The sequence below is a fragment of the Musa acuminata genome, chromosome BXJ3-1 (assembly GCF_036884655.1).
Source record: "Musa acuminata AAA Group cultivar baxijiao chromosome BXJ3-1, Cavendish_Baxijiao_AAA, whole genome shotgun sequence".
Classification (NCBI taxonomy): Eukaryota; Viridiplantae; Streptophyta; class Magnoliopsida; order Zingiberales; family Musaceae; genus Musa; species Musa acuminata.
The window spans coordinates 14871806-14899344 of record NC_088349.1 but is presented as its reverse complement, the minus strand read 5'-3'; the positions used below and the strand labels follow the sequence as shown (position 1 = coordinate 14899344).

Sequence of the window (27539 nt, the reverse complement as noted above, 5' to 3'; positions counted from 1 at the left end):
AACACAAACTTGATGAAGGGACATATATGTTATGTTTTTGAAAATATAAAAATTATTTTAAACATGAGTATACCTTAAGAGGTCTATCGCTAAAATCATATAGACGTTAACCCTATATATAAATATAATAAGATAAAAGCAGGAATTATTTTGAAAATGTGAGCATTAATTTTTTAATAATGTCTTAATAATATATATTTCAAAAAAATGTGATAGAATCCAGTAATGGTTAAAACACTAGGATCTGAAATTTTTGGATCCAACAAACTTATTAGATCGGGGTAACTGGATATTGGATCTAACAAACTTATTAAATCCGGATTCTGACTCGAAACAATCCAAGAAACTGAGTGGTTTAGATTTTGGGAGCAAACCTGCGACTTTATAATTTCAAGAATATAAACTATATTTGCATTGTAAAGGTTGACCTGCTGGCGGATCCGAGTTCAGCCCAGCCCGGCCCGTTTCAGCTCTACTGGCTCCCACACTTATGGGCATTCCTCCATCTGTCCCTCCAAAATCGCCCACTCCTCTTCCGCTGGCGCCGCCTCTCTCTCTCTCTCTCTCTCTCTCTCTTTTTAAGGTTTCCGATCCCTTTGTTAAAGAAACCACTTCTCACTCAAAAGATCGATCTTTTCGCTTCCGTGGATTCGCTCTGCCCTCTCATCAACATGGTTTCCACCGCCGGCGTCGACGACGAGGAGACCCAGGTTTTGGACCTTGATTCTGCGGCACCCGGTAGTTGCCCTAATCTTTTAACCTCTGTTGATTGGACTAATACAATTCTTATTCGGTGGTTTTGGAGGTCATGGTTGCTGTGATATCGATTTGATAGTTTGGTCGGGGTTTCGCTTCTTGCAGGGGAAGTCCCGGTTCTGTACGGTGAGACCCAAGCCTTAGATGGATCGGATGGTTCTGATGGCGAGGGCGATAGGGGGATTGATGAGCGGGGAGAGACGCAATTGTTGGATGAAGATGAAGAAACGGCTGCTGTTGACAGCGGTGGCGAAGGGACGGATAGGACCGAGGTGCTTAGCGATGATGAGGGAGTGTCGAATGATGATGCTACTCACTATGGAGATCGAGAGGATGGTGGAAATGTCGACTCCAGACCGGAGTTACGGGTGATTGGAGGAGAAAAATTATGCTTGGCTGAGGATAAGAAAGATAATTTGGTTGATTCTGGTGCTTTGACCGATGGTGGTGATGGTGATGATGATGATGATAGGAATGCAGGTAGGTTTTCAGTTGTATCCCTTCTTAGTTGATTATGATTATGTTTTTTAATCCAATGATTTGGGTCTTTGGCTGTTCTGCCTTCTCTTTGACCGCTGCATCAGTGACTGCTATATTATCTGATGTATTTCCTAAGTCTAGCTCTCTTGAGTGGTGCTAACACTAATTTGCTAAAAGGCTGTCGTTAGGAAGTTTCTATGTCTCTTTTTCACCTTTTATATTGCTTCTTTTAGTTGGTACGTGTTCATTAAAAATGTGTTTACATATTCATGATCCTGCTCTCACATGCTCAAGACCTGTCTTCGTGTCTTTTGCCCTCAGAAATTTCACCCGGTGGACTCTATGTAGTCATCATTTTAAGAATTAATTGGATTTTTTCTAAATTATATGGAGCAAAGAATGAAATTCTAGGTACCAGGCTCATTCTGGTTGATGACCAGATTGGTATGCGACATATGGTATGACGACATATACCATGGCACCATTCTGTTAGGGGATGGGAAGGTGGGAGAAGGATGAAGGAGGATGAAAAAGAAAGGAGAAGAGAGGAGGAAGAGCATGCAGAGGAGGCAGTGGAGGAAGAGGAGTAGAAGAGTGAGGAGAAGTACAGAAGATGAGGCATGTGATGGGCTGCAGGCCGGCGAGAGACACAGCAGTGGGTGGGTGACGGTGGGAGGGGAGATGGGCTCGTGAGTAGTGCCAAGCGCTAGAACAGAACCCGATGCCATTTAAAAAACCAGCCCTACAATTAAAAAATAATGAACTGGACCACCTGAAATAAGGCAGTCAGCATCTCAATTCATGCCCTGGTAAATACTGATTGTTATGGACCTATTCGGGCAAGATTGAATCCCATGATTTGAAGGGATTTATTATCCAAGGTGGGTGATGTTCAGGGTTTTAAGGGCTCAATCCATAAATAAGGTTGAAGAAACAAGCAAACATCTTGCTCGAGTCAATTCTAGATAAAACTATTTTTCTGGCTTTCTTGATAGTGCAGATCAAGGTTATATATGTCAGATATCAGACTCTTACTGGTTCATTTCCAGACTGGTACGACTTTGGTTCTTTTCCAGCATAGTGACACATGGTATGTTAGAATACACTGTGGTACAAAGAAGTGAGGATGAGGAGGTGAGGAGCATGAGGAACAGACAAAAAAGAAGATGAAGAGGGAAGGTGATGGCGAAAAAGAGGATGAGTACCGATTCGATAAGCGGTTGTGGGCTGGGGATGGTGATGGATGTGGGCAGTGAGTAACATGATAGTCCGTCAGGTTTGTTGATCCCTGGTTACAAATATTTATCTAATTAGCTTTAGGAATGAGGACCTGGATGCCTTCGTTGAAGGTTTATGGTAAAAAGAATGAGTGTGCCTTTTAAAAGGGAATTATGGTTGTTAAAGTAAGTTTAATAATTAGTTATAACTTTCATTTTCAGCAGGTTGATTTCTAGTGATGCAGGCACACAACTCATTGGACCTTAGTACCTCATGTTTAAGTTCCACCATATGGGCTAATGGGCATTGAGTTTCAAACCTATATGCACTAAATATGGCTTTATTGGATGTGGCTTGGAATTCTTGAAGTGAAATTTGTATTATCTTTTGCTGGTGACATCATGTTTATGAAGTTGCTTGTTTGCTCCTGTAAAACATTATAGGCATCTATTTGTTTAAACCATCAGATGTTTTAAATCTAATAATTACTAATTTAACCTGGTCACAAAAATTCCGATAAAATGGCTCACCTTCTCTGATATTTTTTGCTAACACATTGCTCATTATTTAGAACTAGGCAAAAGAAGAGGATTAGAATTGGTTAGCTAGGTTAGTTATCGTGATTTGATCCATTTATTTTAACTCTGAACCAAATGCATCCTACAGGCTTGCTTTGTTGAATAGACAAACATCTCAGGAAGTTGGAGTACTCTGAATTGCCTTATGGTTTTGTCATTTTACATGTAACTTCTGGTTTAACTTCCAGTTTTTCTTTGCTTCTATTTTTATGTCCATGTGATATTTGGTCTCGGGGGCTTGGAACTCATTGTTGTACCTTAGGTTCTTTGTATCACTCTGCTGCTAGCAAAGACTTCTTGATTTGTGAGTCATATTGATGAAATTTGGTATTCGTAGAATGTTGTTTCATTTTGGTTTTGCATTTGGTTGACAATACTTGTGTTTTTTTTACTTTTCAAGGATCAAAAATGAAGAGCTTTAGTGCAGTTCCTGCGGCAGCAATGTGTTCATCCAGTCTTGCTGCAGCTCAATACCTTGTTTCTAGGAGACTTGAGAATGTGTTCAGACCTTTTAACAATGGAATGCATAGTGAAATGGAAAACTGTGCTGTAGATGAACAGATAGATTTGGCAGGAATTGGTGTAAATAATTGGAAAAATAGGGGAAACGACATCTCCTCTCTCAGCAATATAGTTGATAAATTAGACCTGGACCATGAAATGGCAGGCATTCAGAGGTCTAACCAGAATTACTGTATTGATGATACTAAGAGTAGATGTTGCAACATGAGGGTAAAAAGGCTTTTTAAAGAGTTCTTACCTTCTGAAAACCATAAAAGCACAAGCAAGGATGATAGCACCTTATCCAAGGTGGACTCTTCTCATTTACTAACGACTGATTATGCTCTTGCAGGATTAAGCTACATTGATTCTCAGGAACCTAGTGATCTATCTCAAGCAAATGCATTGGAAATTGTAGACAAATTTCTTTCGATCAATGATGTGGGGTCCTCTCAAGAGATCATAAAGGTGGAAACTGATATTTTGAAGTCCCCTCTTGTATTTGCTACAAAGGGAGTTCAACTGTTGGCTGAAAAGACTGATTGTAGAAGTCCAGTTGGAAAGCCAGGAATTTTTGACTGGAACAACAGTATTGAAGATGAAGGAGGAGGTGAACTCTTCAGTAAAAGAAAGGATTCCTTCTTTGAAAGATCATGTGGTGCACGGAAAACTCGAAGCCATCCCCTAAAGTCTCGACTTGCAATCTCTGGTACAACCAGAGATGCAGTTGATAAGAGTGGAGAGCTAGGTGATAACTTAAAAATATATGACAAAGGAACTGTTTTAGTTAATTCAGATTCGAGGCTAATGATACCAAATCCTGTAATAAGTGAGAGGTTTCGTATATCTGAAGCAAATATAAGGAAGAATCTTTTCAAGGATGCAAAAGGTGAATCAAAAATAGAATCTTTAGAGCATCAACTGGATGCAACTGAAGTGGAAGGAAGTTTAGATGGTATACACAATGTTGTTCCTGATACTCAATTGGCAGCTGAGGCTTTGGAAGCCTTAGTCCATGAATCTCTAGTTAATGCGGAAAAGGAGGAGACCAGGGATACTTTTACTGGAAATTTGACTTCGAATTCTGACAAAAGCCCAATCATGAAGACAGCTTCTTCAAAGAACGTTTCACTGCCAAAGTGGACTTCTGTTAATGATTCACAAGTAGTTATGACACGTTCTAAAAAGAGAAAGATGCTCTCTACAGAATTGAGGGGAAGTCTAAATTTACCTCGAGTTTGGTCTAGTTCAAGAATGAAAAGCAGTTTGGAGGATACAACTGCTAAACGGCAAGCAAAGAGGGGAAAGGCTAAACTTGATGGGCAAGCAGATATGAGTTTTATCAGTGGACATGATTCTTCTATGTCCACCAAGAAGACAAAGACACAAGCAAAGGATGACAGACATTTGGATGAAAAACAAAAGCAACATCATAATATCTTGGTGGAGAGACATCCTGCACGTTGTGCTAGGTATTCCAAAAGCACTAAGTTATTGAAACAGTATGAGGCTTTACCTCATGGTGGGAAAGATCCAAATGAGTCAGTAAATAAAAATGCTTTAAGATCTGTAGAATCTCCAGATAATCATGTGACTGATAAAGGTTGTCCTAGTGCAGGTTTAGATCTAGCCACAGAAGTAAAGTATCGTGCAACTCATGCTAAGTTTCTGAATGGTGCTCCTCTTGGAGAAGAACTTCAAACTTTATCTCTAACAAAAGTTGGCTGTCACTGCCCTAAGCGGAGGAGAACTAGTCGGGTTAATTCTGGAAACTTGAATGATAAGTTGAATAAAGCATCAGCTATGTCGGATGCTGGTGCATCAGAGACAATTGGGCGATCGTCCGAACAAGTAGGGAAAAGAAAGATCTTCATCAGAAGTGTAACAGATATCCTAAATAAGGTTAAGCTGAAAAAAAGATCTATTTTTACATATGCATCACTGGAAACTGACAGAGAGCCTTCTAGTACCACATTGGTAAGAATTATACGTGGTATGCAATCATCACATAGGTCCCCTTTGCTTGAACCACTTTCAAATGAGGATACCAAGGAATCGGCGAGGAAACATTTGCTTTGCCCTGTTACACCAAGAAATGCTAGTACTCTTTCTGCTGAAAAAGCAGAACAGCCCAAGTTATGTTCTAAATATGTTGAAGATGCAGCAGCAAATAACAGATTATATAGGTCGCTGAAAGCAAAAGGTCAACCGAATGATTTAGCATGTACAAGACCATCTAGGGATAAGAATGCTGTGTCACCTATTTATACAGCTCGGTATCCTCCAAGATCTTGCAATAAATCTGTATCAGCATCTTCAGTTGCTAGTATGCTGAAAGACATGCGGAGGCGAAAAGATATGTCTAGTGTTCGTGTTTTATTTAGTAATCATTTAGCTGAGGATACTATCAAGCATCAGAAGAAGGTATCTGCATTAGTATATGCTTATTTTACTTACAAGTCATATTTAGTAGTACTAATGTTGGGTACAAGCTAACATATGATACATGATAGCTCTTTTGGTTTTCGGTTAGATTTTGGCACGCCTAGGACTTCCGACTGCATCTTCAATTTCAGATGCAACTCACTTTGTCACAGATGAATTTGTTCGCACACAGAACATGCTCGAAGCAATTGCGATGGGTAAACCCGTGGTAACACCTATGTGGCTTGAAAGCTGTGGACAGGCAAGTTGCTTTATGGATGAGAAATATTACATACTGAGAGATTCTAAGAAGGAGAGAAAGATAGGATTCAACATGCCTGTTTCACTGGCTCGTGCATGCCAACAACCTCTTTTGCAGGTTTAATTTTTAGCATTTGTAGGTTTAGCTGGCTAGTTTTTTTGTCTATGATATTTGCTACTTAGCTTCTTGATGCAGCTAAGTAACAATGATCAGTTTTCTTATCCTTCAAAAATCTTTGCAGGGTAAAAGAGTGTTTGTAACAGCAAATGTCAAACCTAACAGAGAACTTATTGCAAGCTTGGTTAAGGCATCTCATGGTCAGGTAATTCATGTTTGTTATTCTACATTTCTAAAGTTCTGATTCCAGAAATTATATCATCTGTATGTTGACATTTTTACTAGTCTCAGTCATCAAGGTTTTACAAACACTTTTTGAGTGCATACTAGAAAAACCCATTGTCAACCATTGTGTATGAGTCATGGGAACCTCTTTACTTGCAAAGATAAGACCATGTACATTAAGGGGTGAGCCTTGGTGCTACAGGAAGGTTGCTCTTTTATGACTTAGGTATGAACAGTTTGAGTCATAAATTTACTTTTGGAGGTAAGATTGGGTGCATTGATGTACTCCAACTTGCACTAGAGGGAGTCTTGTGCATGAGGCTCCTCTGTTTTTGCTCTATAAATAGGTAGACAAAATTTATGGACAACATTGTTGAACTTGCGTAATTATCATTTGCTTGCTCCCCTTTAGGTAATAATGGTAGAATATCTTGCTAGACATTTGTTCAATATCCTCATCTTGAGTTTACTTGGAAAAACTTTAGTGAGATCATTCTTGTATTTTATCCAATTCCTAACAGCATAGAGACTAATGGTAAAAGAATTCAGAAGGGCAAAGGCTTTATAATGGCTGTAGTTACCCTCAATGGGCAACTTTCTGTGCATGGAAAACCTATTAAAGAACTTAGTCATGTAACCCAGTTTATATTTCAACCCAATGAAATTTCTGACCTTTATTAGAGTTAAATTTTGCTACACTTATATAGACATGAAATCTCAGTAAATTGGAATAGGCATGTTCCCATAAAGACCATCCTTCAAATTTTAATAAGCATTCTGTCATACTTCAAATTTGAGTTGTCTAGATATAACATCCATTGCCACGAACATGGGTTTAAATGACATGATCAATCTCTGATTTATGTTAAATAAGTGTTGGGTTATTGAGGGCAGTGGATCTGAAGGCTTCTGAGTCTCACTGATAAAAAGAGAATAGGTGAGCACTTTTAGATGTGAATGCATTTTTGGCATGAATATACCTGTGGGTTAATTTTTATCACTAATAGGGTCATGGAAGGATTGGATAAAATTATCTGAGATTTTTCAATCTGACTTTATTTTGTTTCTTAAATTATGAACATAACAGGTATATAGTAATTACTTTATAATGGGAACAAAATTTGTGTTAATATGGATTCTTAATTCTTTGTAAGAAGCAGTTGATGCGATGGTATGCAGAATGCAGCTGCGTCATCAGGACACTGGCAAGTATATGTTTGTTCTGTCAATCAGCTTTGCAGATCTTGGGGGTAGTCTAATCTGATGTTCATGCTATTAAAAAGAATAAATCACCCCGAGTTCTTCCCTACAAGTGACTCTTCAAATTTGGCGATGCATCACAACATCTCAGAGTTTCAGTATAAATGTTTATAGGCAGTAGAACTTGGCTGATGCTTTACTCCATCTTGACTTTGCTTTAGAGGTGGTCAATATGTTTTATTCTGCATTTCATCTAGACCCTCCTAGATTAGGACATTTTGTTGGTTGCTTCTTGATTCCATGAGCTTAAACTGTGCATCATGACAGATTTTCCTATACTTCAAGATGCATTTCAGGTTCTATGAGAACTCTCTCTCTCTCTTGCATTAATATGCATCGGCTAGGAATTTTGCACCAGTTTTTAGAGGGTTGGACTTCAATGACACCTGCCATTGTATTTGTATTGTTACATTATTAAAATCTAACGTGTAATACCCATGCTCATATGATATTGTTTATTGCTAATAAGTAAGCTTGTGAATGTTTTTGACCTTTTACAGAAACCATAAAAATGTGAGTGTAGCATTTGAACTTTGTGTAGAACTTCTGAAAACATTGGTTTATTTCATCTGCAATTTATCTTTCCACTTCACTCTTAAACAACAAAAAACCTTCTATTACTTCCAATTTAAAACTTCAAACTTCAAACTAATGGATCGAAAGAATCATGCCATTGCAAGTATGTTTAAAGGGGATAGGAGTTAGATTCTTAGTGTTTTACATATTATCAATGGTGGATGAGTCACATCCCTGTGAAGGCATGGAATAAAGCATCATATTAGAATTCTGTTTAATGGTTGAGATGGCATGCACTGAGAGGTCTGAAGTTTTTGCATATGCACTCATCCTAAACAGCACCCTTTAAAGGGTGGATTTATTTCCTGCCTGTGGTCAACATCTGTTCAAGGTAAAATACCACACATCTGGCACATGTAACATATTATGCTATTGATTTCTCTAACTTGGATAAACAGGAAGGAATAGTCTGGATAATTGATATACTGCCGGAAGTATTATTCAGTTCACACTCACCATTGCATTATGCAAATGTATCATATTTTACTTAGGCAATCAAGAGAATTGGGAGATCTGCATTGAAGCACGGTAAAGCACCGGATGAGCTTTTGGTTATATCTTGTGAAGAAGATTACTCTATCTGCATGCCTCTCCTTGAGAAAGGTATTGTTTCTCGTGTTTATTTGACATGTCTTATACAATCAAAGAGATCCAACAGCATGGATCATGGTTGAATTTTATATGTAGGAACTGGTATTTTCAGCTCGGAGCTTTTACTCAATGGTATAGTCATCCAGAAGCTAGAATATGAGAGGTTAGTTTTGCTTATGTTTTTTTCCTGAAATCTTGGATTGCAAGCAAATTTCTCAGCTCACACTTCCTTTTTTGTTCCCATCATCTTCAGGCATCGGCTCTTCTTGGACCACATTAAACAGACCCGATCAACAATACGGATGAGACTCTATGGTCGCAACCAATTTCTTCCTGTGACCAAATGTGCCTAGAATTGTTAACAGGTGCTGAGTGTGGCTTCATGAATGAGTCCTCCATTTGTAATGAGTTTGCTAAATCATGATACGAGATTAGATGTATGCTCATGTAGTGCTAGTTTGTATCTCTTAATTAAACTGTATAAATAACATTTCCACTATCTTTCGTCTTTCAAATTATTCCTTGTTATATATGCCATGGAAATTGAGGAATAATTAAGGAAATCATGATACGAGATTAGATGTATGCTCATGTAGTGCTAGTTTGTATCTCTTAATTAAACTGTATAAATAACATTTCCACTATCTATCGTCTTTCAAATTAATCCTTGTTATATATGCCATGGAAACTGAGGAATAATTAAGGTTTATTGTATATTTATGTGTAATGAGAGTTCATTGTCGACCTTTTTCCCTCTTTTATATACTCACCAACTTGGGGATGTCACAGATGTGTTTGTTTTGGATAGCTGAATCGAATTTACCAACTTGGGTTTTTGTTTTGTCAATCCTTTTGCACATGCCTACTATGCATTAGATGTAGTGTATAGTTGCTTGGCAGCATGTTTTGAGTTGGTTTTAAGTCATTTTGTTTGTAAAAAGATAAGTTCGAACAAGTTGCAGCGCTATAGTACGATCGTTTACCGAACCGAGCAAAATAATCCCAAAGCAGTTTTGTTTTTGTGTGCCACGGGTTATTTTCTGTAGCCTGTTGTTGCACGTGAAATATTAGTTATCTAGCTATCTCAGCACCTTGAAACCACCTGGGTGGCACCATGGGGGATGGGGCTTCAGTATAGTATCGGGCGTTGAACAATCTTTCAAAAGTTTGCATGTTACCTTGACAGGAACTTGTTGTCGCGCTCGACATCTGGTGAGCAGTTGTTTGTAGACTTGTAACTGTTCGTTCAACCCTCTAAAGTCCTTGTTTTCCTCTTCTCTCTCTCTTTCTCTTGTGCACTCAAGGTGCTCATTGAATTGCTTGTAAAGCTTCCTCTTTTCGCAAGACGTCGGGATTTGTTCGTCGCTCATTCTTCGAACTAATCAACTTTCTCTTTTACAGGTCCTTCGGGACATGTGAGAGGTTGCAAGTGGGCTGATCTTTGCAAACTCAAATTGCAAGAGCAAAGCGCGACTTAGGCAACGCAAGCTAAGTTCACATCTTTACCGCAAGAGTGCCTCGCGACTTAGGCAACGCAAGCTAAGTTCGTGTCTTTGCCACAAGGGTGCCTCACGACTTAAGCAATTCCAGCTAAGTCTGTGACATTGTGGTATCAGAGCGAGCAAGCACTTCGAGTGGGCAACAAAGGAACTTCGCAACTTCGTCATGGCAAAGCATCGTGGCGAATCAAGTAAGACGGGGCAAGCCGGACCATTGCCCCAAGTAGCCGCAGGTGGGCTGCAAGTGCACACTCGCTCTCATGCTGTTGGAGCCGCTCAGGAGGAGCGCGACAGTGAACATAATGAGCGAGAAGTTGGCTGCTCTCCACGAGCGGCGGAGGCACAATCTGGAGCGCCAACCAGGAAAAAGAGTCATAAGGAGAGACTCACAATAGTGGAAACCCGCTTGGATGTTCTTGAAGCGAGCTTGGAGAAACTCTACCATGGCTAACAAAGGCTTGTTGGGGTAGAAAGCTTGCAAGAAGCGAAGTCCAAGATCGACAAGGTTGAGGCCCTAGTTGATCGATTGTTAGATGACACCAAAGACTCCGTGCAACACCTATAGGAAGTTATGGCAGAACTCACTTCAAGGGTGACCATGCTCACAAGAGCACCAAATGCGGGAGGAAGTAACACCTGCGTTGCGCCGCCACAAAACTTGAGGGTACCCGAGCCTCATGGTTATGGAGGGGCCAGAGATGCCAAAGAACTCGAGAATTTTCTATTCGACATGGAACAATACTTTTGAACTAAAGTTTCTATAGCAACAATGTATCTGAACGGAGATGCAAAACTTTGGTGGTGAACCCATTGGGAGGAGATCCAACAAGGTCGGTGTCGAGTTGACACATGGGAGGATTTGAAGTGGGAGTTGAGAACTCAATTCCTACCGGAGAACACAGAGTTCGTCGCAAGAAGGAAGTTGAGACAGCTCCGTCAGAGTACTTCCATTCGAGACTACGTGAAGCAATTTTCTGCGCTAATGCTAGACATACAAGATATGTCCGAGAAGGATAAGTTGTTCAGCTTTCTCGATGGTTTGAAACCATGAGCTCAACAAGAACTACATCGAAGGAATGTCACCGATGTGATCGGGGCAATTGCTACCATAGAAAGGCTCACCGACTTTATTTCCTCTAAAGACCCGGGAAAAAGGAAACAATCATCAGGCAATCACCCTCCAAAATATTCTCGAGAGAAGGAGCTCGGGGGTGAACAAAGGAAGAAGAGTTCCCACAAAGGGCCAAGCCTGAAAGGCAAGGCCCCAAAACCTGGTGGATGCTTCTTATGCGGAGAGTCGCACATGGTAAGGGAGTGCCCATAAAAACATGCACTCAATGCTTTAACAGCTTCCATCCACCCCACCCCCCTATATCAGATAAGGGCAAGGCTATCACTCTTAGTTCGAGTAGTTCTAAATCCAGTAGCGACGATGAGGAGTCGTAAGGACCCCGAATAGGAGAAATGCATTTGTTGAATGTCATACAAGGTCAAGTGGGGGAGAACACGAAGACAAGGCTACAAAAAGTAGAAAGTGGTGAGCTGATGTATGTAGACATCAAGCTCAATGGCCAAACAACCCGTGCAATAGTGGACACGGGCGCTACCCACAACTTTATCGCCGATCGAGAAGCAAAGCGACTTGGGTTGATCTTGGAGAAGAGCCCAAGTCGAATGAAGGCGGTGAACTTAGAGGCCAAGCAAATCTCCGGGTTGGTAAAGGGAGTTCCCATCAAAATCGAAACATGTGGCGAGAGCACAAACATGATGGCGGTGCCATTAGATGACTTCCAAGTAATTCTTGGAATGAAATTTATGTACGTGGCGAAGTTAGTGCCAATGCCGTTCCTTAACTCCCTATGTGTGATGGGAGGTGACGACCCTTGTGTGATTCCTGTCTCTCGGAGAGGAACTAGGGAACCCCAATATATATCGACATTACAGCTGAAGAAAGGGGTACGAAAAGGTGAATTAACATTTATGGCTGCTATGAAGCTGGAGCCACTCGACGAGAAGGTCATTCATGAACCTGTTGTGGTGGCGAACGTCCTGAAAGAGTTCACTGACGTTATGCCACCCGAGTTGTCGAAGACTCTTCCTCCACGTAGAGGCGTGGATTACAACATCGAGCCGAAGCCAGGAGTGAAGCCTCTAGTGAGACCACCCTACCGCATGCCCCTGCCAGAGTTGGCAGAACTCAGAAAGCAGTTAGGTGAACTGCTAAGTGGTGGTCTCATCCGTAGTTCTAAAGCACCATTAGGAGCTCCAATTCTCTTCTAGAAGAAACAAGATGGAAGCCTCCGACTATACATCGATTACCGAGCCCTCAACAAAGTGACGGTAAATAACAAGTATCCCATCCCGCTCATCGTGGACTTGTTTGACCAGTTGGGCAAAGCCAAGTATTTCTCAAAACTTAACCTTCAGTCGGGGTATTGGCAAGTGCGCATTGCTGAAGGCGACGAAACGAAGACTACCTACGTGACCAAGTATAGAGCGTTTGAGTTCTTAGTGATGCCTTTTGGCTTAACCAACGCTCCGGTCACGTTCTGCACTCTCATGAACCAGCTATTCAAGGAGTATTTGGATAAGTTCATGGTCATCTACTTAGACGATATAGTTGTCTACAATCAAACGCTCGAGGAGCATGTCAAGCACCTTCGGACAATCTTTAAGGTTCTAAGGGAGAACACTTTATTCGTGAAAAAGGAGAAATGCTACTTTGCTCAAACTGAGATCTTATTCTTGGAGCATCGAATCAGTGATGGCTCCATTCGGATGGACAAATCGAAGGTGCAAGCGGTTGCGGAATGACAAACTCCAAAGAAGGTCCTAGAGTTGAGATCATTCCTTGGCTTCGTCAACTACTATCGATGCTTCATAGTGGGGTATTCGAAGCGTGCAACTCCACTGATGGCGTTGTTGAAGGAGCGGCCTTGGAGGTGGTCTGATAAATATGAAATTACATTCCAAGATCTGAAGGCTGCTATGTTGGAAGAACTAGTGCTCAAATTGCCAAACTATGGGGAGCCCTTCGAATTCTATACAAATGCTTCATACTTCGCTATTGGGGGAGTACTCATGCAGGAGGGTCATTCGGTGGCCTATGAGAGCCGCAAACTCAACGAGACTGAGCGGTGATATCCGGTGCACGAGAAGGAGATGACAGCGGTGATCCACTATCTACGAGTTTGGCAACACTACCTTCTTAGATCACGATTTGTACTAAGGACAAACAATATCACTTTGAGCTATTTCCAAACTCAAAAGAAACTCTCCCTAAAGTAGGCACGATGGCAGGACTTCCTGACTGAGTTTGATATGGCAATGGAGTATAAGTCCGGAAAGGCGAATGTCGTGGCCGATACATTGAGTCGGAAAGTGAAGCGTGTGAATGACGTACAACTGGAGGGTAAAGGCCAAGCAAGTCAGTTGCACTCCAACTTTCTTTCCAAGAACAGAGATGGACTGTATAGTGATCCCTAGTATAAGCCCTGATATAGCTCATTAAAGAAGGCAAGGCATGACGATTTTGGGTCCAGAAGGGACTTGTTTACACCAAAGGGAATAGGATTTTTGTTCCTCGAGTAGACAATCTGAGACGTGAACTCTTAAGAGAGTGTCACGATTCCCTTTGGGTTGGACACCTAAGCATTCATAAAACTTTGGCTCTCATGGAGAGGGCCTTCTATTGGCCAAAGATGGGGACTGATGTGGAGGAATATGTTCGAAGGTGCCTCACTTGCCAATAAGACAAGGTGGAGCAATGGAAGTCGGTAGGACTTTTGGAGTCGTTGCCTATACAAGAAAGGCCATTGAGAGCATTTCCTTGGACTTCATATCAAGCTTGCCCATAGTAGGGAGACTTGAATCGATACTCATGGTGGTCGATCGATTTTCTAAGTATGCAACTTTCAGTACTGCTCCCCTACACTGTTTAGCAGAGGAGGCGGCCAAACTAATGATGAAGGATGTGGTGAAGTATTGGGGAGTCCCGCATAATATCATCAGTAATTGAGACGCTCAGTTCTTGGGACGATTCTGGACCGAGCTATTCAAATTATTGGGGTCAAAGTTATACTTCTCCACAAGCCTCCACCCCCAGACGAATGGCCAGACTGAAAGGATAAACTCGCCCCTAGAGTAATATCTTCGGCACTACATGAGTGCCAACCAACGAGATTGGGTGAAGTAGTCTGTCAGCCTATCACTTTGCAAGGGAGTGGCACCGAAATACATATATTGCACGGGCTTACTTGGAGAAGACGACAAAAAGAATGAAGAAGTGGGCAGACTTGGGAAGGCGACCGCAAGAGTTCAAGATCGGCGATTTGGTGTTGGTCAAGCTCCAGCCAGCATCACTCTAATTCTTTAGGAACAAAGTACATAAAGGATTGGTGCGCAAGTATAAAGGGCCATTCCCAATTATCAGTAGAATGAGTAACGTCTCCTATAAGTTGTAGCTGCCGACGTGGTTCAAAATTCACAATGTACTTCACGCCAGCAACTTGAAAGCTTACCACTCGGATCCACAAGATGCTTCCCGAAGTGTTCCAACTCGGCTACCCCCCACCACAGCCTCATACGAGAAGCGAGTTGAAACCATTTTAGCGAATTGCCAGTTGGGAGCCTGAAGACGCCTTATGACATGAAGAAGCAATCATCAACAATTATCAATAAGCATCGACGAGGGCGTCGACAGTTTGAGTGGGGTAGAATGTCACGAACGATCATCACGCACCTATAACAACTCTATTCAACAAATCGTTCATCACCCTCATCTACATGTACAATTGCTTGGCAGCATGTTTTGGCTTGGTTTTAAGTCCTTTTGCTTGTAAAAATGTAAGTTTGAACAAGTTACAGTGCTACAGTGCGATCGCTCACCGAACTGAGCAAAACAGCCCCAAAACAACTTTGTTTTCGCGTGCCACAGGTTATTTTCTGCAGCCCGCTACTGCATGTGAAACATCAGCCATCTCAGCACCCTAAAACCACTCGAGTGGCACCATGGGGGATGGGGCTTCGGTATAGTGTCGGGCGTTGAACAATCTTTCGTAAGTTCGCACATTACCTTGACGGGAACTTGTTGTTGTGTCTGACACATAGTGAGCAGCTGTTTGTGGACTTACGGTTATCTCTATATAATGAATTACTACATGATGATGATATGTTCCTGCCGTACTAGGAAGACAACACAATCCCAGTCAACCATCTCCATCACACCAAACTAATTAATCTTAACATGTAAGAGGATTGAAACAACTTAATTTATTTGATTCCACAAGGCATTCAAATGAATAATATATTGAGAACTGATTGCTCGTTGAGATTTAAATTACTGAGCACCCACAATCTTTTTTTCTTTTTATTGCAACGACAACAAAACCATAAAATATCAAGTATTGGGAGTGGTTATATGTCGTTGAGATTTAAATTAAAAATATTAATTTTTTATTTATAATTTTTATTAATATCTCTTTAGATTTTTTTTTTATCTCTTCTCATACCACCAATAATAATTATTTTACTGCTCTAAATTACTACATTTGTAGATCTCTTAAGCACATGTTAATATCATCTTAAATAATTCTATTTTATTTTATCATCTATCTAAGTAATACATAATTATACATGATTTAAATTTTTTTTTTTATCTTTTTACATTCACCTCAACATTCTCGTCAAGCAATATAAATAAAACCCCTATTTATCGAATTAAAACCCCTAATAGTTAAAATTGTCTATAACTCAATATTTTCTAGGTTTTGTTTTTATGTCATGTGATTTTGTGACATCCTCTTTTAGTTGAGATTTTTATGCCACTGTTTCAATCAAGGTTTTACCTGGGAAAAAATATATATAATTTTGATGTAATCAGACCCTTAGTCAATATAAAATGTAATCAGATCCTTAGTCAATATAAAATGTAATCAGATCCTTCAATCTAAATCGAGCATAATTTACCTATTAACTTTGTTAAGTTTAAACTACTTGCTTAAAATATTTAAACCCTTACAAATCTTTAGATAAACCCCTATAATTTTTTCAGGTCGTAAAGATATTGATTGAATCATCGAGAATTTAAATGAAATGAATATTCTAAAAGAGCAGCACTCAACAAGCTCCAAACTCAAAACCATGGAGAAACTCACTCTTGCCTTCAGTACTAATAAATTTCTTTTTTTATTTTAAAATTTGTCTTTCAGTTTGGTAGATTTTTTTTTTCAATTTCATAAAATCAATGGGTTGCAATCATATGTATTATACTTATAGGAGCCTTTTTATATTGTATAAAAATAAGATGATTGACTATGATGAAGTTCATCTCATGCTAATTAATTATTGTAATAAAAATTAATGTTGAGGCTTCATCATCAGCAAATCCACTCTGGTCTAATGATAAGCCACCCCACGGATTCAATCGAGGGATACCAATCAAAATGTCAACTAGACTAGAGGTTCTCTGTCTTGTTTTCTAGATGGATTGAGCATAAGAATCTTCAACCAGTATATAATCGACAGGAATCTAATTGTATTAATAAAAGTAACCACATCAACCGATTTCATGTTAGATGTGATTAGATGCATTCTTCTAATTCTTTACACCCAAACAAACATGGTCACCAATTAATCAGCTGGCCCAAAAGTCAAAGTCAACTTGGGGGGGACAGTTGTCTTCCTCTCGAATGAAGCTGAGGAGAGCATGTCATCACCTAAAGCCAGAAGCCGTCATCAATCACATCCTCGAGAACCAGTAATTGGTCATGGTGAATCAAATCTTCTGTTGATATCTTGACGATGGCACTGGTTTCTTCTCCATATATCCTTGTATGTACAAAGATAGATAGATGGTCGGTGATTTCTTGAGGGTAAAGTCAACAGGTAGAATCCAATGATTTAGCAGTCAAAAGCAATCTGCTTATGCCGAGTTATGTCCTTGAGATATCTGGTGGAGTTATATTCTTCTGCGTCGAGGATCCCCTCAGAGAAGGTCCTCCGGATGAATGGCTTTTGAAGCACACGTACGTTGTCAGATCGGCCTTCTTCACCTCTTAAAATCCTCAAAACCTGAAGAACGATGAAGAACTCGATTTAGGTATCTTTAGATGGAGTCAAGATGCAGTTTGGAATGGAAGTCATCAGCACGCATGCCTGGCTCATACGAGGCCGCAGCACTGATGAGTACTGGATGCACATGAAAGCTGTTCTTGCTGCAAAAAGCAGCTGCTTGCAGTCGTAGGAATCACCGAGTAAAGGATCGACGAGATCCTTGACCTTATTCTCCTCGAGCACGGGCTTCGCCTGCAACAAAGAAGAAGGGGGAGGAGGAGGAGGAGGAGGTGAAGCTCAGCGTCAAGGACACACGTACGTACCCACATCAGTAAGCTTTTCTGTGAAGAGTCAACAGCCCGACGGCCGGTGATGAGCTCGAGCAGCAGAATGCCGAAGGCGAACACGTCAGTCTTCTCGTCGACCACGCCATGCGTGCAGTACTCAGGAGCGACATATCTACTCCGATGATCAAAGGGGATGCAACAAGTTAATCGTTAGGGGTACCAATACCAAATATTTTAGGATCTATAAAGGATCAAAGAGGATGCAGATAGGATCAAAGTTAATTGTTAGGGTACTAAATATTAATTTTAGGATGTTCTAACTACCTAGGAAGAATCTTAATTAAATTTAAACTCTTTGATAGATTAGGCTTAGGATGTAGATTAGGGATTCTAAGTATGAATGAATACATATTGAATCTCTCAGGATTTTGATGAGAGAGAAATATAAAACACTTTGGGTGCTTTTAAGGTTTCTATTCAATCGATGATTTAGAAAAGAATTGTGAGAAAGTATTTTTTATAATAATTTTTTTATATAATAAAAATTTTGATTTTCTCGATAGACAATAGACACAGTGTTGTTAAATTTTGCTTCGGCTTTTGTGTTTTTGTTGATGATTTTTGTTTTGATTTTTAGAGTTTGTATTCTCCCCCAACATTAATTTCTTTAGAAAGAATGAACGGTAGAGGTGGAAAATGGCGTCGACAAACCCAAATGTGCCTTCGAAGCTGGACAGCGTGTGATGCGTCACTTCGTCCGGCAGCCACTTCGCCAGTCCAAAATCACATATCTGGATTGCTTGATCGAATCAGACATGTCGATTAGGAACGTCGTATAGGGCAGAAATGTGAGATCAATACCTGCGGTTCGAAGTCTTCAGTAAGCAGTATGTTATCGACCTTGATGTCGCGATGAATGATGCGCCTTTGACACCTCTCGTGAAGGTACTCGAGGCCCTTTGCTGCTCCAATGGCGATCTTGTATCGCACCTCCCAGGCCAGTTTGTCCTTGGAATCTTACACCAGAGAGAGGAGAAGACATGGTTGAGCAGTAAAGGCGAGGAGGAGTAATGGAGTGGTTGATCAGTCCAGCTTGTACCATGGAGAAGGTTTTCCAGGCTTCCATGATGGGAGAGCTCAAAAACAAGGTGCATGCCTCCTTCGACCCCGACTCCGATCAGTTTGGCGATGTTGGGATGATGAAGGTGGACGAGAATTCCCATTTCGCACAGGAAGTTGTGAGTTCTTTCGTCTTTTGTGCCGCGGCTGATCCTTTTGACTGCTACAAGCCGGCCATTCTCCAGCCGTCCTCTGTAAATGTCAGCATATCCGCCCTTACCTATCTTGTTCTCTGCAGCAGAAAACAACCATGATTTAGACCAACTCTCTCTCTCAAGCGGGAGGAGAAGAGGTAACAAGCAGCGTCACCTGGGCTGAAATTGTCGGTGGCCTTTTCGAGCTCGGAGATGGTGAAGTTCTTCCAAGTAGGTCGGAAGAAGCAGAAGTCGGCTGCGGGATGAGCGTCCGGGCGGGAAGCTGGAGAGGGATGAGCGTCTCTGTTGCCTCGCTTCTTCGACCACTTCCGGAATCCGACGGGAGGGAAGCTGGAGAGGCGTCTCATAGATTTTTGCTTCCACAAACGGAATAATCCCTGCCACCGAGACGAGTTGCTTCGCGACATTAGGGTTTCGGCGTGGGAGGTGCTGGCTTTTGAGTTTCTCTCTGCGTCCGAAGGCCTCATCCCTTCTTCCATGTCACCAACGGTCTCCTTCTCGGATCCGAAACACCGTAAATCTGTAGAACCAATATGAGAATGTGGACATTCATGATCACAAGGATAAGAAGAAGGAGAAATGGCAGATGTGAGCTGTCACGTTACCATGGGCAGAGACACAGGCAGACAACACCATGCCTTCTCTGGATTCAAAGAAAACAGTTGCGGGGGAAGAGAGACGATGAAACGCGGAGACAAATGGGTTCAACACTTGGATTCATGTGGAGGAGAGACGAGGTTGAAGAAGAAGAAGAACATATTTGGGAACCATTACTGCTTCCTTCCATTGACTACTCCATCTGATATCTTCTTCGAGACAAATGGGTCAGCATTCGGACAAGAAGAAATCAGGAGAAGGAGCGATAGGTTGGCGCGACTTTACCTCTCATCCTCCCAATATGCAGAGAGGGTTAAATGGAAACGGGTCACGATCTGCACATCTGGTCCGTCTATTTGCTCACAGTCCATCCTGTTGGATTAGATGATGATGATGATGATGTTGAATAACCAAGACAAAAACACTATGTATCCTTTTATTTTATGAGATTAAACTATAAACAATGTTGTTATTATTATTGTGGAAATGTATGTAATCAAACAATAAACGACACTATAATTATGGAAAAGATCTGCTTACTTTATTATGAGGAATAATATTATTAAGCTATTCGATGCAAAATAATAATAAAAATCAATAATCGTCGACAGCAGGGTTCGAACCTGCGCGGGCCAAGCCCAACAGATTTCAAGTCTGTCTCCTTAACCACTCGGACATATCGACTACTTTTTACGATTCGCACCAAAAGTTTATTAGTTTCTTGAATATATATTTCTCTATTTGGAAACATATTATTTAATTAAATTTAAAAAGTTGATTCATTGAGAGTGATCAATTCATAAGAATAATGCCGCAAGATGAAAATCTCGATCAAGCCCATTGAAATTTTGACTTAAGAGAGTATTAATGTGGTTTTGAATTCTTTGTAATCTTTACTTTTTTTATTTTAATATTCATGAATTTACCTAATTAAAATCTGCGTATCCTAATTCTTACATAATGTATCTTTAATCGAAGGAAACGCCACACATTCGATGAAGCATTAATGAACGCGAATCGAGCGGTGGCTGCACGCGCGGCTCGGCGTGACACGCGCAGATCCCGGCAATTGGGCATCCAGGCCGACACGCGCGGCACCACCAGAGGCGCCGCGCTCACGCCGTGACCGCCGTCACCATCACAAGTTGACGGCCGTTACGTGAGCCTGAGCGTTCCCATCCAACCAAAGGCGCGACAGGGGGTCTGCACTCCCCGGCCCCACCCGCGCCCACCTGACCAAACATAAAATAATAATAATAATTCGTATCAATTAATTAATTATATAAATTAGATTATTCCTGACGCGGGCGGTCGGGCAGCACAATTCTATCCGAACTCCTTTTTACCACACGGGCGTCTCGGTTCCTGCACCCCCCACTCCAGCGGCGCTCTACTGGTAGCAAGGCGTGTCGGCCGGGGATTGGGGATACGTTTAGCATTACGCTACTTTGCACCGAATTGATGTGGAAGCGAGAGCGGCGGGCCCCTGGGCGGTCAAACCGCCCGTGGACTGCGCCCATCCTTGTCCGCTCCCACCGTTCGCTCCTCTCCTCTCTTCCTCTCTCCTTCCTTCACCCGTCCTCTATTTCTACTCCCCAGCCCGCACTATCCTCCCTCAATGCTCATCCGATTGCCATCTTCTCTCTCTCCCGATCAATAAGAAAAAAAAGAAGAAGAGAAGTAAGTCTTACGATGGCACCCAGGGTGAAGGCTTCCAGAACCGGTGACGGATGTGGCGGCGGCGGCGGCTGCCGAGGAGGAGGAGATGGGAAGGGGGCGAGCTACCGGGGGGTCAGGAAGCGGCCGTGGGGGCGGTACGCGGCGGAGATCCGGGACCCAGCCAAGAAGTGCCGCGTGTGGCTCGGCACCTTTGACACCGCCGAGGAGGCCGCGCGCGCCTACGACGCCGCTGCCCGCCGGTTCCGCGGGCCCAAGGCCAAGACAAACTTCCCCTGCCCCCCGACGACCTCGGCAGCGGGCGCGGGCGCTGGCGCGGCGTCCTCCAGCCCCAGTGTCAGCACCGTCGAGTCGTCCACCCCGCCGAGGAGGCCCTCTGTCCGCATCCCGGCGCTGGATCTCGGGCTCCCCCATCCCTCTGCCCGGATCCCATTCGCGCACTGCGTGCCCGCCGCGGCGTGTCCGCTGGTGTTCTTCGACCCGATCGCGGCTTCCGAGAAGGCGGCAACAATGATCGCTCCTCCGACGATCGTGGCAGAGTTCAGAGATATCAGGAGGCCGGTGTGTGACGGGGTGGAGAGCGACTCGGACTCGTCGTCGGTGGTTGATTGCCCTCGCTCACCGTCGGCCAGAGCGACGAAGAGGATTTGCTTCGATTTCGATCTCAATTTGCCACCTTCGCCGGAGTTCGCAATTGCTTCGTCTTAATATCCAAGTCTTTATAAATAATAAAAAGAAATTTACGAGAAATATTAGACACTTCACGGAGCAGAATATAATTCTTTAAATAAAAAAAGTCATATGTAAGAATAAAATGACAATATATATATATATATATATATATATATATATATATATATATATATATATATATATATATATATATATATATATATATATATATATATATATATATATGATCCAAAAAAAATTTCAGTATTTTTCGTCTTATGTCTCAGCTTTACAAAATTTTTACATAACACCCTTGGCTACTTGAAAATATTATTTTACTTCTATCTCATTACCTTGGCTTTCGTCACTACTCCTATACACCCTGATAGAACATAAAGGTATCATAGTTAGGTGCCCATTTTAACTATCCTTACAAGATCCTAAGATAGGATAGCCAACTGTCCTGATTGAACACAGAGGTATTATAGGCAACCAAGTGACGATGGAGAAAGGTAATTGATAAGGCGATGCGTAATAACCAATATAGATAGGATAATTATTTAGAAAATAATAAATACTGAGTAATATCTAAAAAGTTTTTGAAGCTTTATTGAAAATTTTCAAACTTACAGGTTTTTTTTTTAATTCACATATATATTATGATATCATACATTTATTTTGTAAGAATAGAATATTAAAAAATTAAATTTGAAAGTACAATATTGAAAATTCCAATTGAGATTAATATAATTAAAAAGATATCTCCATTAATTGGTATAATGATTAAAATATCAATACCATATTATATAGGTGTTAAAATATTGTTGAATCTCGTATTTTGATGATGAAACCACTTGATATGTGTTTATAATTTAAACTGCATTTTGAGTGATGTAGGTCTACTCGATCAGGATTAGACAGTTGACGCAGGAAGAATTGACGTTGCGCTGGAAGAGATCACGTCAGGATATTGGATGGCTGAATGCTTCGGACGTTGGGCATCGGGCCAAGGAGAGCGAAATTGCGCCAAGGATATCGGGGTTGCGGAGGTCAACCGCCGATTGGGCAACCAGTTGCAAGAGAGGACGATGCACCGAAGAATCGGACGAAGCGCCAACCAATGACGTGCCGGGCAACAGAATGTCAATTCGCGTTGTAATAATTGTCTAGATCGGAGTAGAGTTTTGGTTTGTGTGTGTAGGATTAACTACGATAACGATGAAGACATAAAGCGAAACAAAGTGCTAGAGTCAAGCGCGAAGGATTCGTTGGGAGTTCGAGAGTTCGACGGAAGTCCGAAGGTTCATCGGGAATGCTGCCGGAACTAGCCGAGAATGAGTAGGGAGCTTGCCGAAGGGTTTTTCGGAAGCTCGCCGGAAGGTTCATTGGAAGTTTGCGGAGCTCACCGAGAAAGATCGGAGCTCACCGAAGAAGCTCGTTGGAACTCGCCAAGATCAAATCGTGAAGTCTAGGAGCTTGCCGGGAGTCCGTAGAATGGTTTCCGAGAGTTTATCGGAAGACCGTCGGAAGTTCGTCGGAAGCTCGCCGGAAGAAGTCTTGACTTACGGACTTTGTAATAGCTTAGAAAATGTCTTTTAATTCGTAGTTAGCACGTTAATTAGGGTTAGGATTAGGTGTTAATCCTATAACCCAAGTAGGGGCCAATTGGGCCCGAGTTCGGACTGGTTTGGGCCAAGTTTGGAGCCCAACCAGTGAGCTGAATTGGCCTAGGCGGTGGCACCGCCCAGCACCCGAGAGCTGGGCGGTGACACCTCCTGGGCTGGGCGGTTGCACCGTCCAGCACCCGAGCGTTGGGCGGTGGCACCGCTTGGTTGGGCGGTGGCACCGCCAGCATCGGGAACATAAGAGAATTCAAATTTTTGGAGCCCAAATTTGAATCATCTTGAGGCATATAAATACCCCTCAAGTCTCAACTGAGAGGACAACCTTTTGAGTAGCAATTGTTTAAGAGAAAAGTCTTAGAAAGTCTTAGCAAGTCTTGTTTTCAATTTGCTAGAGAGTTCTCCTCATTCTTTCTTGCTGAAATTTTGTAAGAGGTTGAACTGCTTGTAAAAGGTTGTAAGAGGGGTATTTGCCCTTCCATTTCAAGTGATTTGCTAGTGGAAGGTGGGAGCCTCATCGAAGAGGGGCCTCGCAAGTGGATGTAGGTCATTTGACCGAACCACTCTAAAATCGGCGTGATCTCTGGTTTGTATTTCATTATTGTTATTTACATTACTGCAAACCTTCTTACATGCTTTAGTTCCTTATTACCTTTGCTGCACAACTTTAAGAATACGCTTTCAAGTTAAGCTTTTTAAGTTTCGGTTTTTTATCGTACGAAAGATTTGTCGAAATCTACGTTTTAATCCGCTGCACTAATTCACCCCCCCTTCTTAGTGCCGCTCCGATCCTAACAATTGGTATCAGAGCCCGGTATTTCTCATTTCGGATTTACACTTGAGAGAAATGGCTCTTCATGGCTTTTAAAAGGGCTTTTCGGTTGTTCGTCCACCGTTGTTTAACAGATTGGACTACACTTATTGGAAAACTCGAATGAGAGTTTTCTTGATTTCTATGAATTTGGATATATGGAATATTGTTGAAAATGGTTTTCAACTTCCCTCTAAACCGATGAATGAATGGTTAGATTTGGAGAAGAAATATTTTTCTTTAAACGCAAAGGCTATGAATGCCTTATTTTGCGCTTTGGACAAAAATGAGTTCAATCGGATTTCTACATGCAAAACGGCTTTCGATATTTGGCAAACCCTTGAAATCACGCACGAGGGAACTAGTAGAGTCAAAGACTCGAAAGTTAACATTTTATTGCATGATTTTGAGCTTTTTCAAATACAACCAAGCGAGACTATAGGCGACATGTACACCCGTTTCACGGATGTCGTCAATAATCTAAGAGTTCTTGGTAAATCTTTTTCGAATTTTGATCTCGTAAGCAAGATCTTAAGATCCCATCCAAAAAGATAGGATTCTAAAATAACCGCAATACAAGAAACAAAAGATTTAAATATTTTTCCATTTGAATAACTAATTGGTTTGTTGATGACATATGAAATGGAAATGAATTTTCTATTCTATTGAGATTAATGAATTTATTTTACCAATCTTATGAATCTCATGAAAATAAATATGATGAATATTTTATAAATGAGTTGTCTTATAAGATTTTGCCTTTACATCTTGAACTTTAATGCTTATATTGATTTGGCATATAAAAACTAAGGCATGCTCATAAGAAGCAAATCACATGAATAGAAATTTATAAAAATGAAATGTAATCCTCTATCTTATTGATTTCTACCTAAGAGACCAATAAAACTATCTATGCCATTTTGAATCTCTTGAAAGAAATGTTGAGATTTTGATGATTTGAATTTGAATGAGTTTTATTCAAAATCATGATCTTGATTCCGTGATATTTACAAATTAAGATTTATTATGAATCAAGATTTTTTCATTAATCGATCTCCTAAGATTTTCTTTTGATTATTTATGAGTAGGTTTTTCAAAAAGAAATCATGCCTTTTGGTATTCATATGTTCTAATCTTTCATGATATGATTTTTATACAATTCCTTGTATTCATGAAATGTTTATCGCATCACCAAATTACTTTCTTCTTGATATTCCTTATGTGGTGATTAAAATTATGCATGAAATACTCTTGATATTATTTTGATGTATACAAATGAAAAGTTATAATCATGAATGATCGGATGAAATTTGACAAGTTAATATCTTTATGATTTGAAATATTTATAATTTGAAATTATGCATGCAATTGCTTTGTATTGTGATGATATATGCATCATGAATACTTTATTATCATACATGAAAATAGTGATAAACATTTTGAAAATAAATGTTTATATCATGTTAGATGATTTTACATTTTGTGCATGATGAGTTATAGTGATGATTGAAACAATGATTGAAATGCTTTAAATGATGAATGTTTGGTATCATGATTAACATGTTGATAAATGCTTGAAAATTTTAATGTTTGAGTATGTATGATATGCTTATTAATGATGATTGATTTATTTTTCGGTATAAAAATAAGGTTATTGAAATTATGTATGTTTTAATTTGAATATATAATGATGCACAAATAAGAATGATACTTATCTTTGTCATAATATGAAAATTGATATAAGGGTTTTCCCTTCTTTTTGACAATGACAAAGGGGGAGCAAGAATTTCTAGCGTGGACATCATGAAAAGAGGCAAACTAACTAGCTTGCACAATTCAAGATGAAAGCAAAAATTGCACTTCTCAAAAGAGAAGATGCAAATGTAACATTTGCCAAATTGTTTGCTTGCCTCATGTAAAACATTATCTCTTACTAGTTTGGCATTTTTGCTAGCTTGTATGTTGCAAAACTTGATCACTTTTTCAAACATTTTGGCTAGCTAACACTTTGCAAAGAAAGCAAAAATGGCACTTCGAGAAGAAAGAGCTTGTTATTTTGAACATCACAAGCTTGCCTATCTTAAGAAACAAAAATTGCAAAAGTGCTATCTTGCCTATCTCAAGAAGCAAAACTTGCAACTTGCACATTGCAATAGGAAGTAAGAATTATGAGCTTACACAAAGCTATCTTGCATTTGCTTTCGAAATTTTTGCTAGCTTGTATATTGTGAAACTTACATATCGTAAAAATTGCTAGCTTGTAGTCTAAAGAGAAGCAAAAAGTTGCTATCTCAAAAGAAGCAAATGTGCTATCTTTCCTATCTTAAGAGGCAAAAATGCTAACTTGCACATCTAGCAAAACTTGACAAATTTGCATATTTCAAGAAGCAAGAGTTGCTTTCTTGAACATTTCAATATTGCTGCTTGCATGTTGTAGCACTTACTATCTTGAACATTACCAAAAGTGCTATCTTGTATGCTGTAAAACTTCCATATCTAAAACTTGATAGCTTGAATATCCTAAGCATGATGCATTACTTGCTAAATTTTCTAGCTTCAAAACTGCATGATGATAAAACTTAATATTATGTTTTTCATGCAATTAGTTGAACTTATATTACAAACACAAAGAATAGTTGTACTTCTCCTTTTTGTTGATGACAAAGGGGGAGAAGTATGTTGATGACATGATATGCATAAGTTTATGCATATGTTCATGATGATGTGTTGCAAGTATTCATGATGAATATTGCAATGACTTGAATTCAGTTTGAATTCAAGGTTCTATCAATATGGCATATTGATAAGGGGAGTTTGTTTAAACTTCGGGAGTTAAGGTTAACTCCGTCATCAAGTGGTTGTCATCATCAAAAAGGGGGAGATTGTTGAATCTCGTATTTTGATGATGAAACCACTTGATATGTGTTTATAATTTAAACTGCATTTTGAGTGATGCAGGTCTACTCGATCAGGATTAGACAGTTGACGCAGGAAGAATTGACGTTGCGCCGGAAGAGATCACGTCAGGATATTGGATGGCTGAATGCTTCGGACGTCGG

General features: G+C 40.6%; 3 protein-coding genes and 1 non-coding gene across 8 annotated transcripts; 2 read left to right on the top strand and 2 right to left on the bottom strand.

Annotated features, from left to right (window-relative positions):
- Window positions 1–527: 527 nt before the first annotated feature.
- Window positions 528–9487, top strand: LOC135629339 (uncharacterized). Of its 5 annotated transcripts, none has more exons than XM_065136554.1 (8): window positions 528–738; window positions 862–1236; window positions 3886–5957; window positions 6067–6336; window positions 6461–6541; window positions 8889–9000; window positions 9085–9151; window positions 9242–9487. In XM_065136554.1, exons 1-8 carry the CDS (start codon window positions 672–674, stop codon window positions 9339–9341), a joined length of 3144 nt encoding a protein of 1047 aa, XP_064992626.1. In that variant the 5' UTR covers window positions 528–671; the 3' UTR covers window positions 9342–9487. The 5 variants fall into 5 exon arrangements, 4 of the variants coding, with proteins under 4 accessions (XP_064992626.1, XP_064992624.1, XP_064992625.1 ...); XM_065136552.1 differs by having other exon boundaries at window positions 3433–5957; XR_010493202.1 differs by lacking the exon at window positions 9242–9487 and having other exon boundaries at window positions 3433–5957; window positions 8796–9000; window positions 9085–9121.
- Window positions 9488–17157: 7670 nt separating this feature from the next.
- LOC135628735 (receptor-like cytosolic serine/threonine-protein kinase RBK2) lies at window positions 17158–19597 on the bottom strand. The gene is made up of 7 exons (XM_065135589.1): window positions 19256–19597; window positions 18927–19178; window positions 18689–18843; window positions 18539–18618; window positions 17864–17999; window positions 17643–17792; window positions 17158–17558 (listed from the first exon to the last, which is right to left on the bottom strand). Exons 1-7 carry the CDS (start codon window positions 19578–19580, stop codon window positions 17388–17390), a joined length of 1269 nt encoding a protein of 422 aa, XP_064991661.1. The 5' UTR covers window positions 19581–19597; the 3' UTR covers window positions 17158–17387.
- Window positions 19598–20300: 703 nt separating this feature from the next.
- On the bottom strand, window positions 20301–20382 carry TRNAS-UGA (transfer RNA serine (anticodon UGA)). Its single transcript has one exon. It is a non-coding gene; the product is annotated as a tRNA-Ser (tRNA).
- Window positions 20383–21310: 928 nt separating this feature from the next.
- LOC103998352 (ethylene-responsive transcription factor 4-like) lies at window positions 21311–22125 on the top strand. Its single transcript, XM_065134853.1, has one exon. It carries the CDS (start codon window positions 21391–21393, stop codon window positions 22081–22083), a length of 693 nt encoding a protein of 230 aa, XP_064990925.1. The 5' UTR covers window positions 21311–21390; the 3' UTR covers window positions 22084–22125.
- The last annotated feature ends 5414 nt before the right edge of the window (window positions 22126–27539 follow it).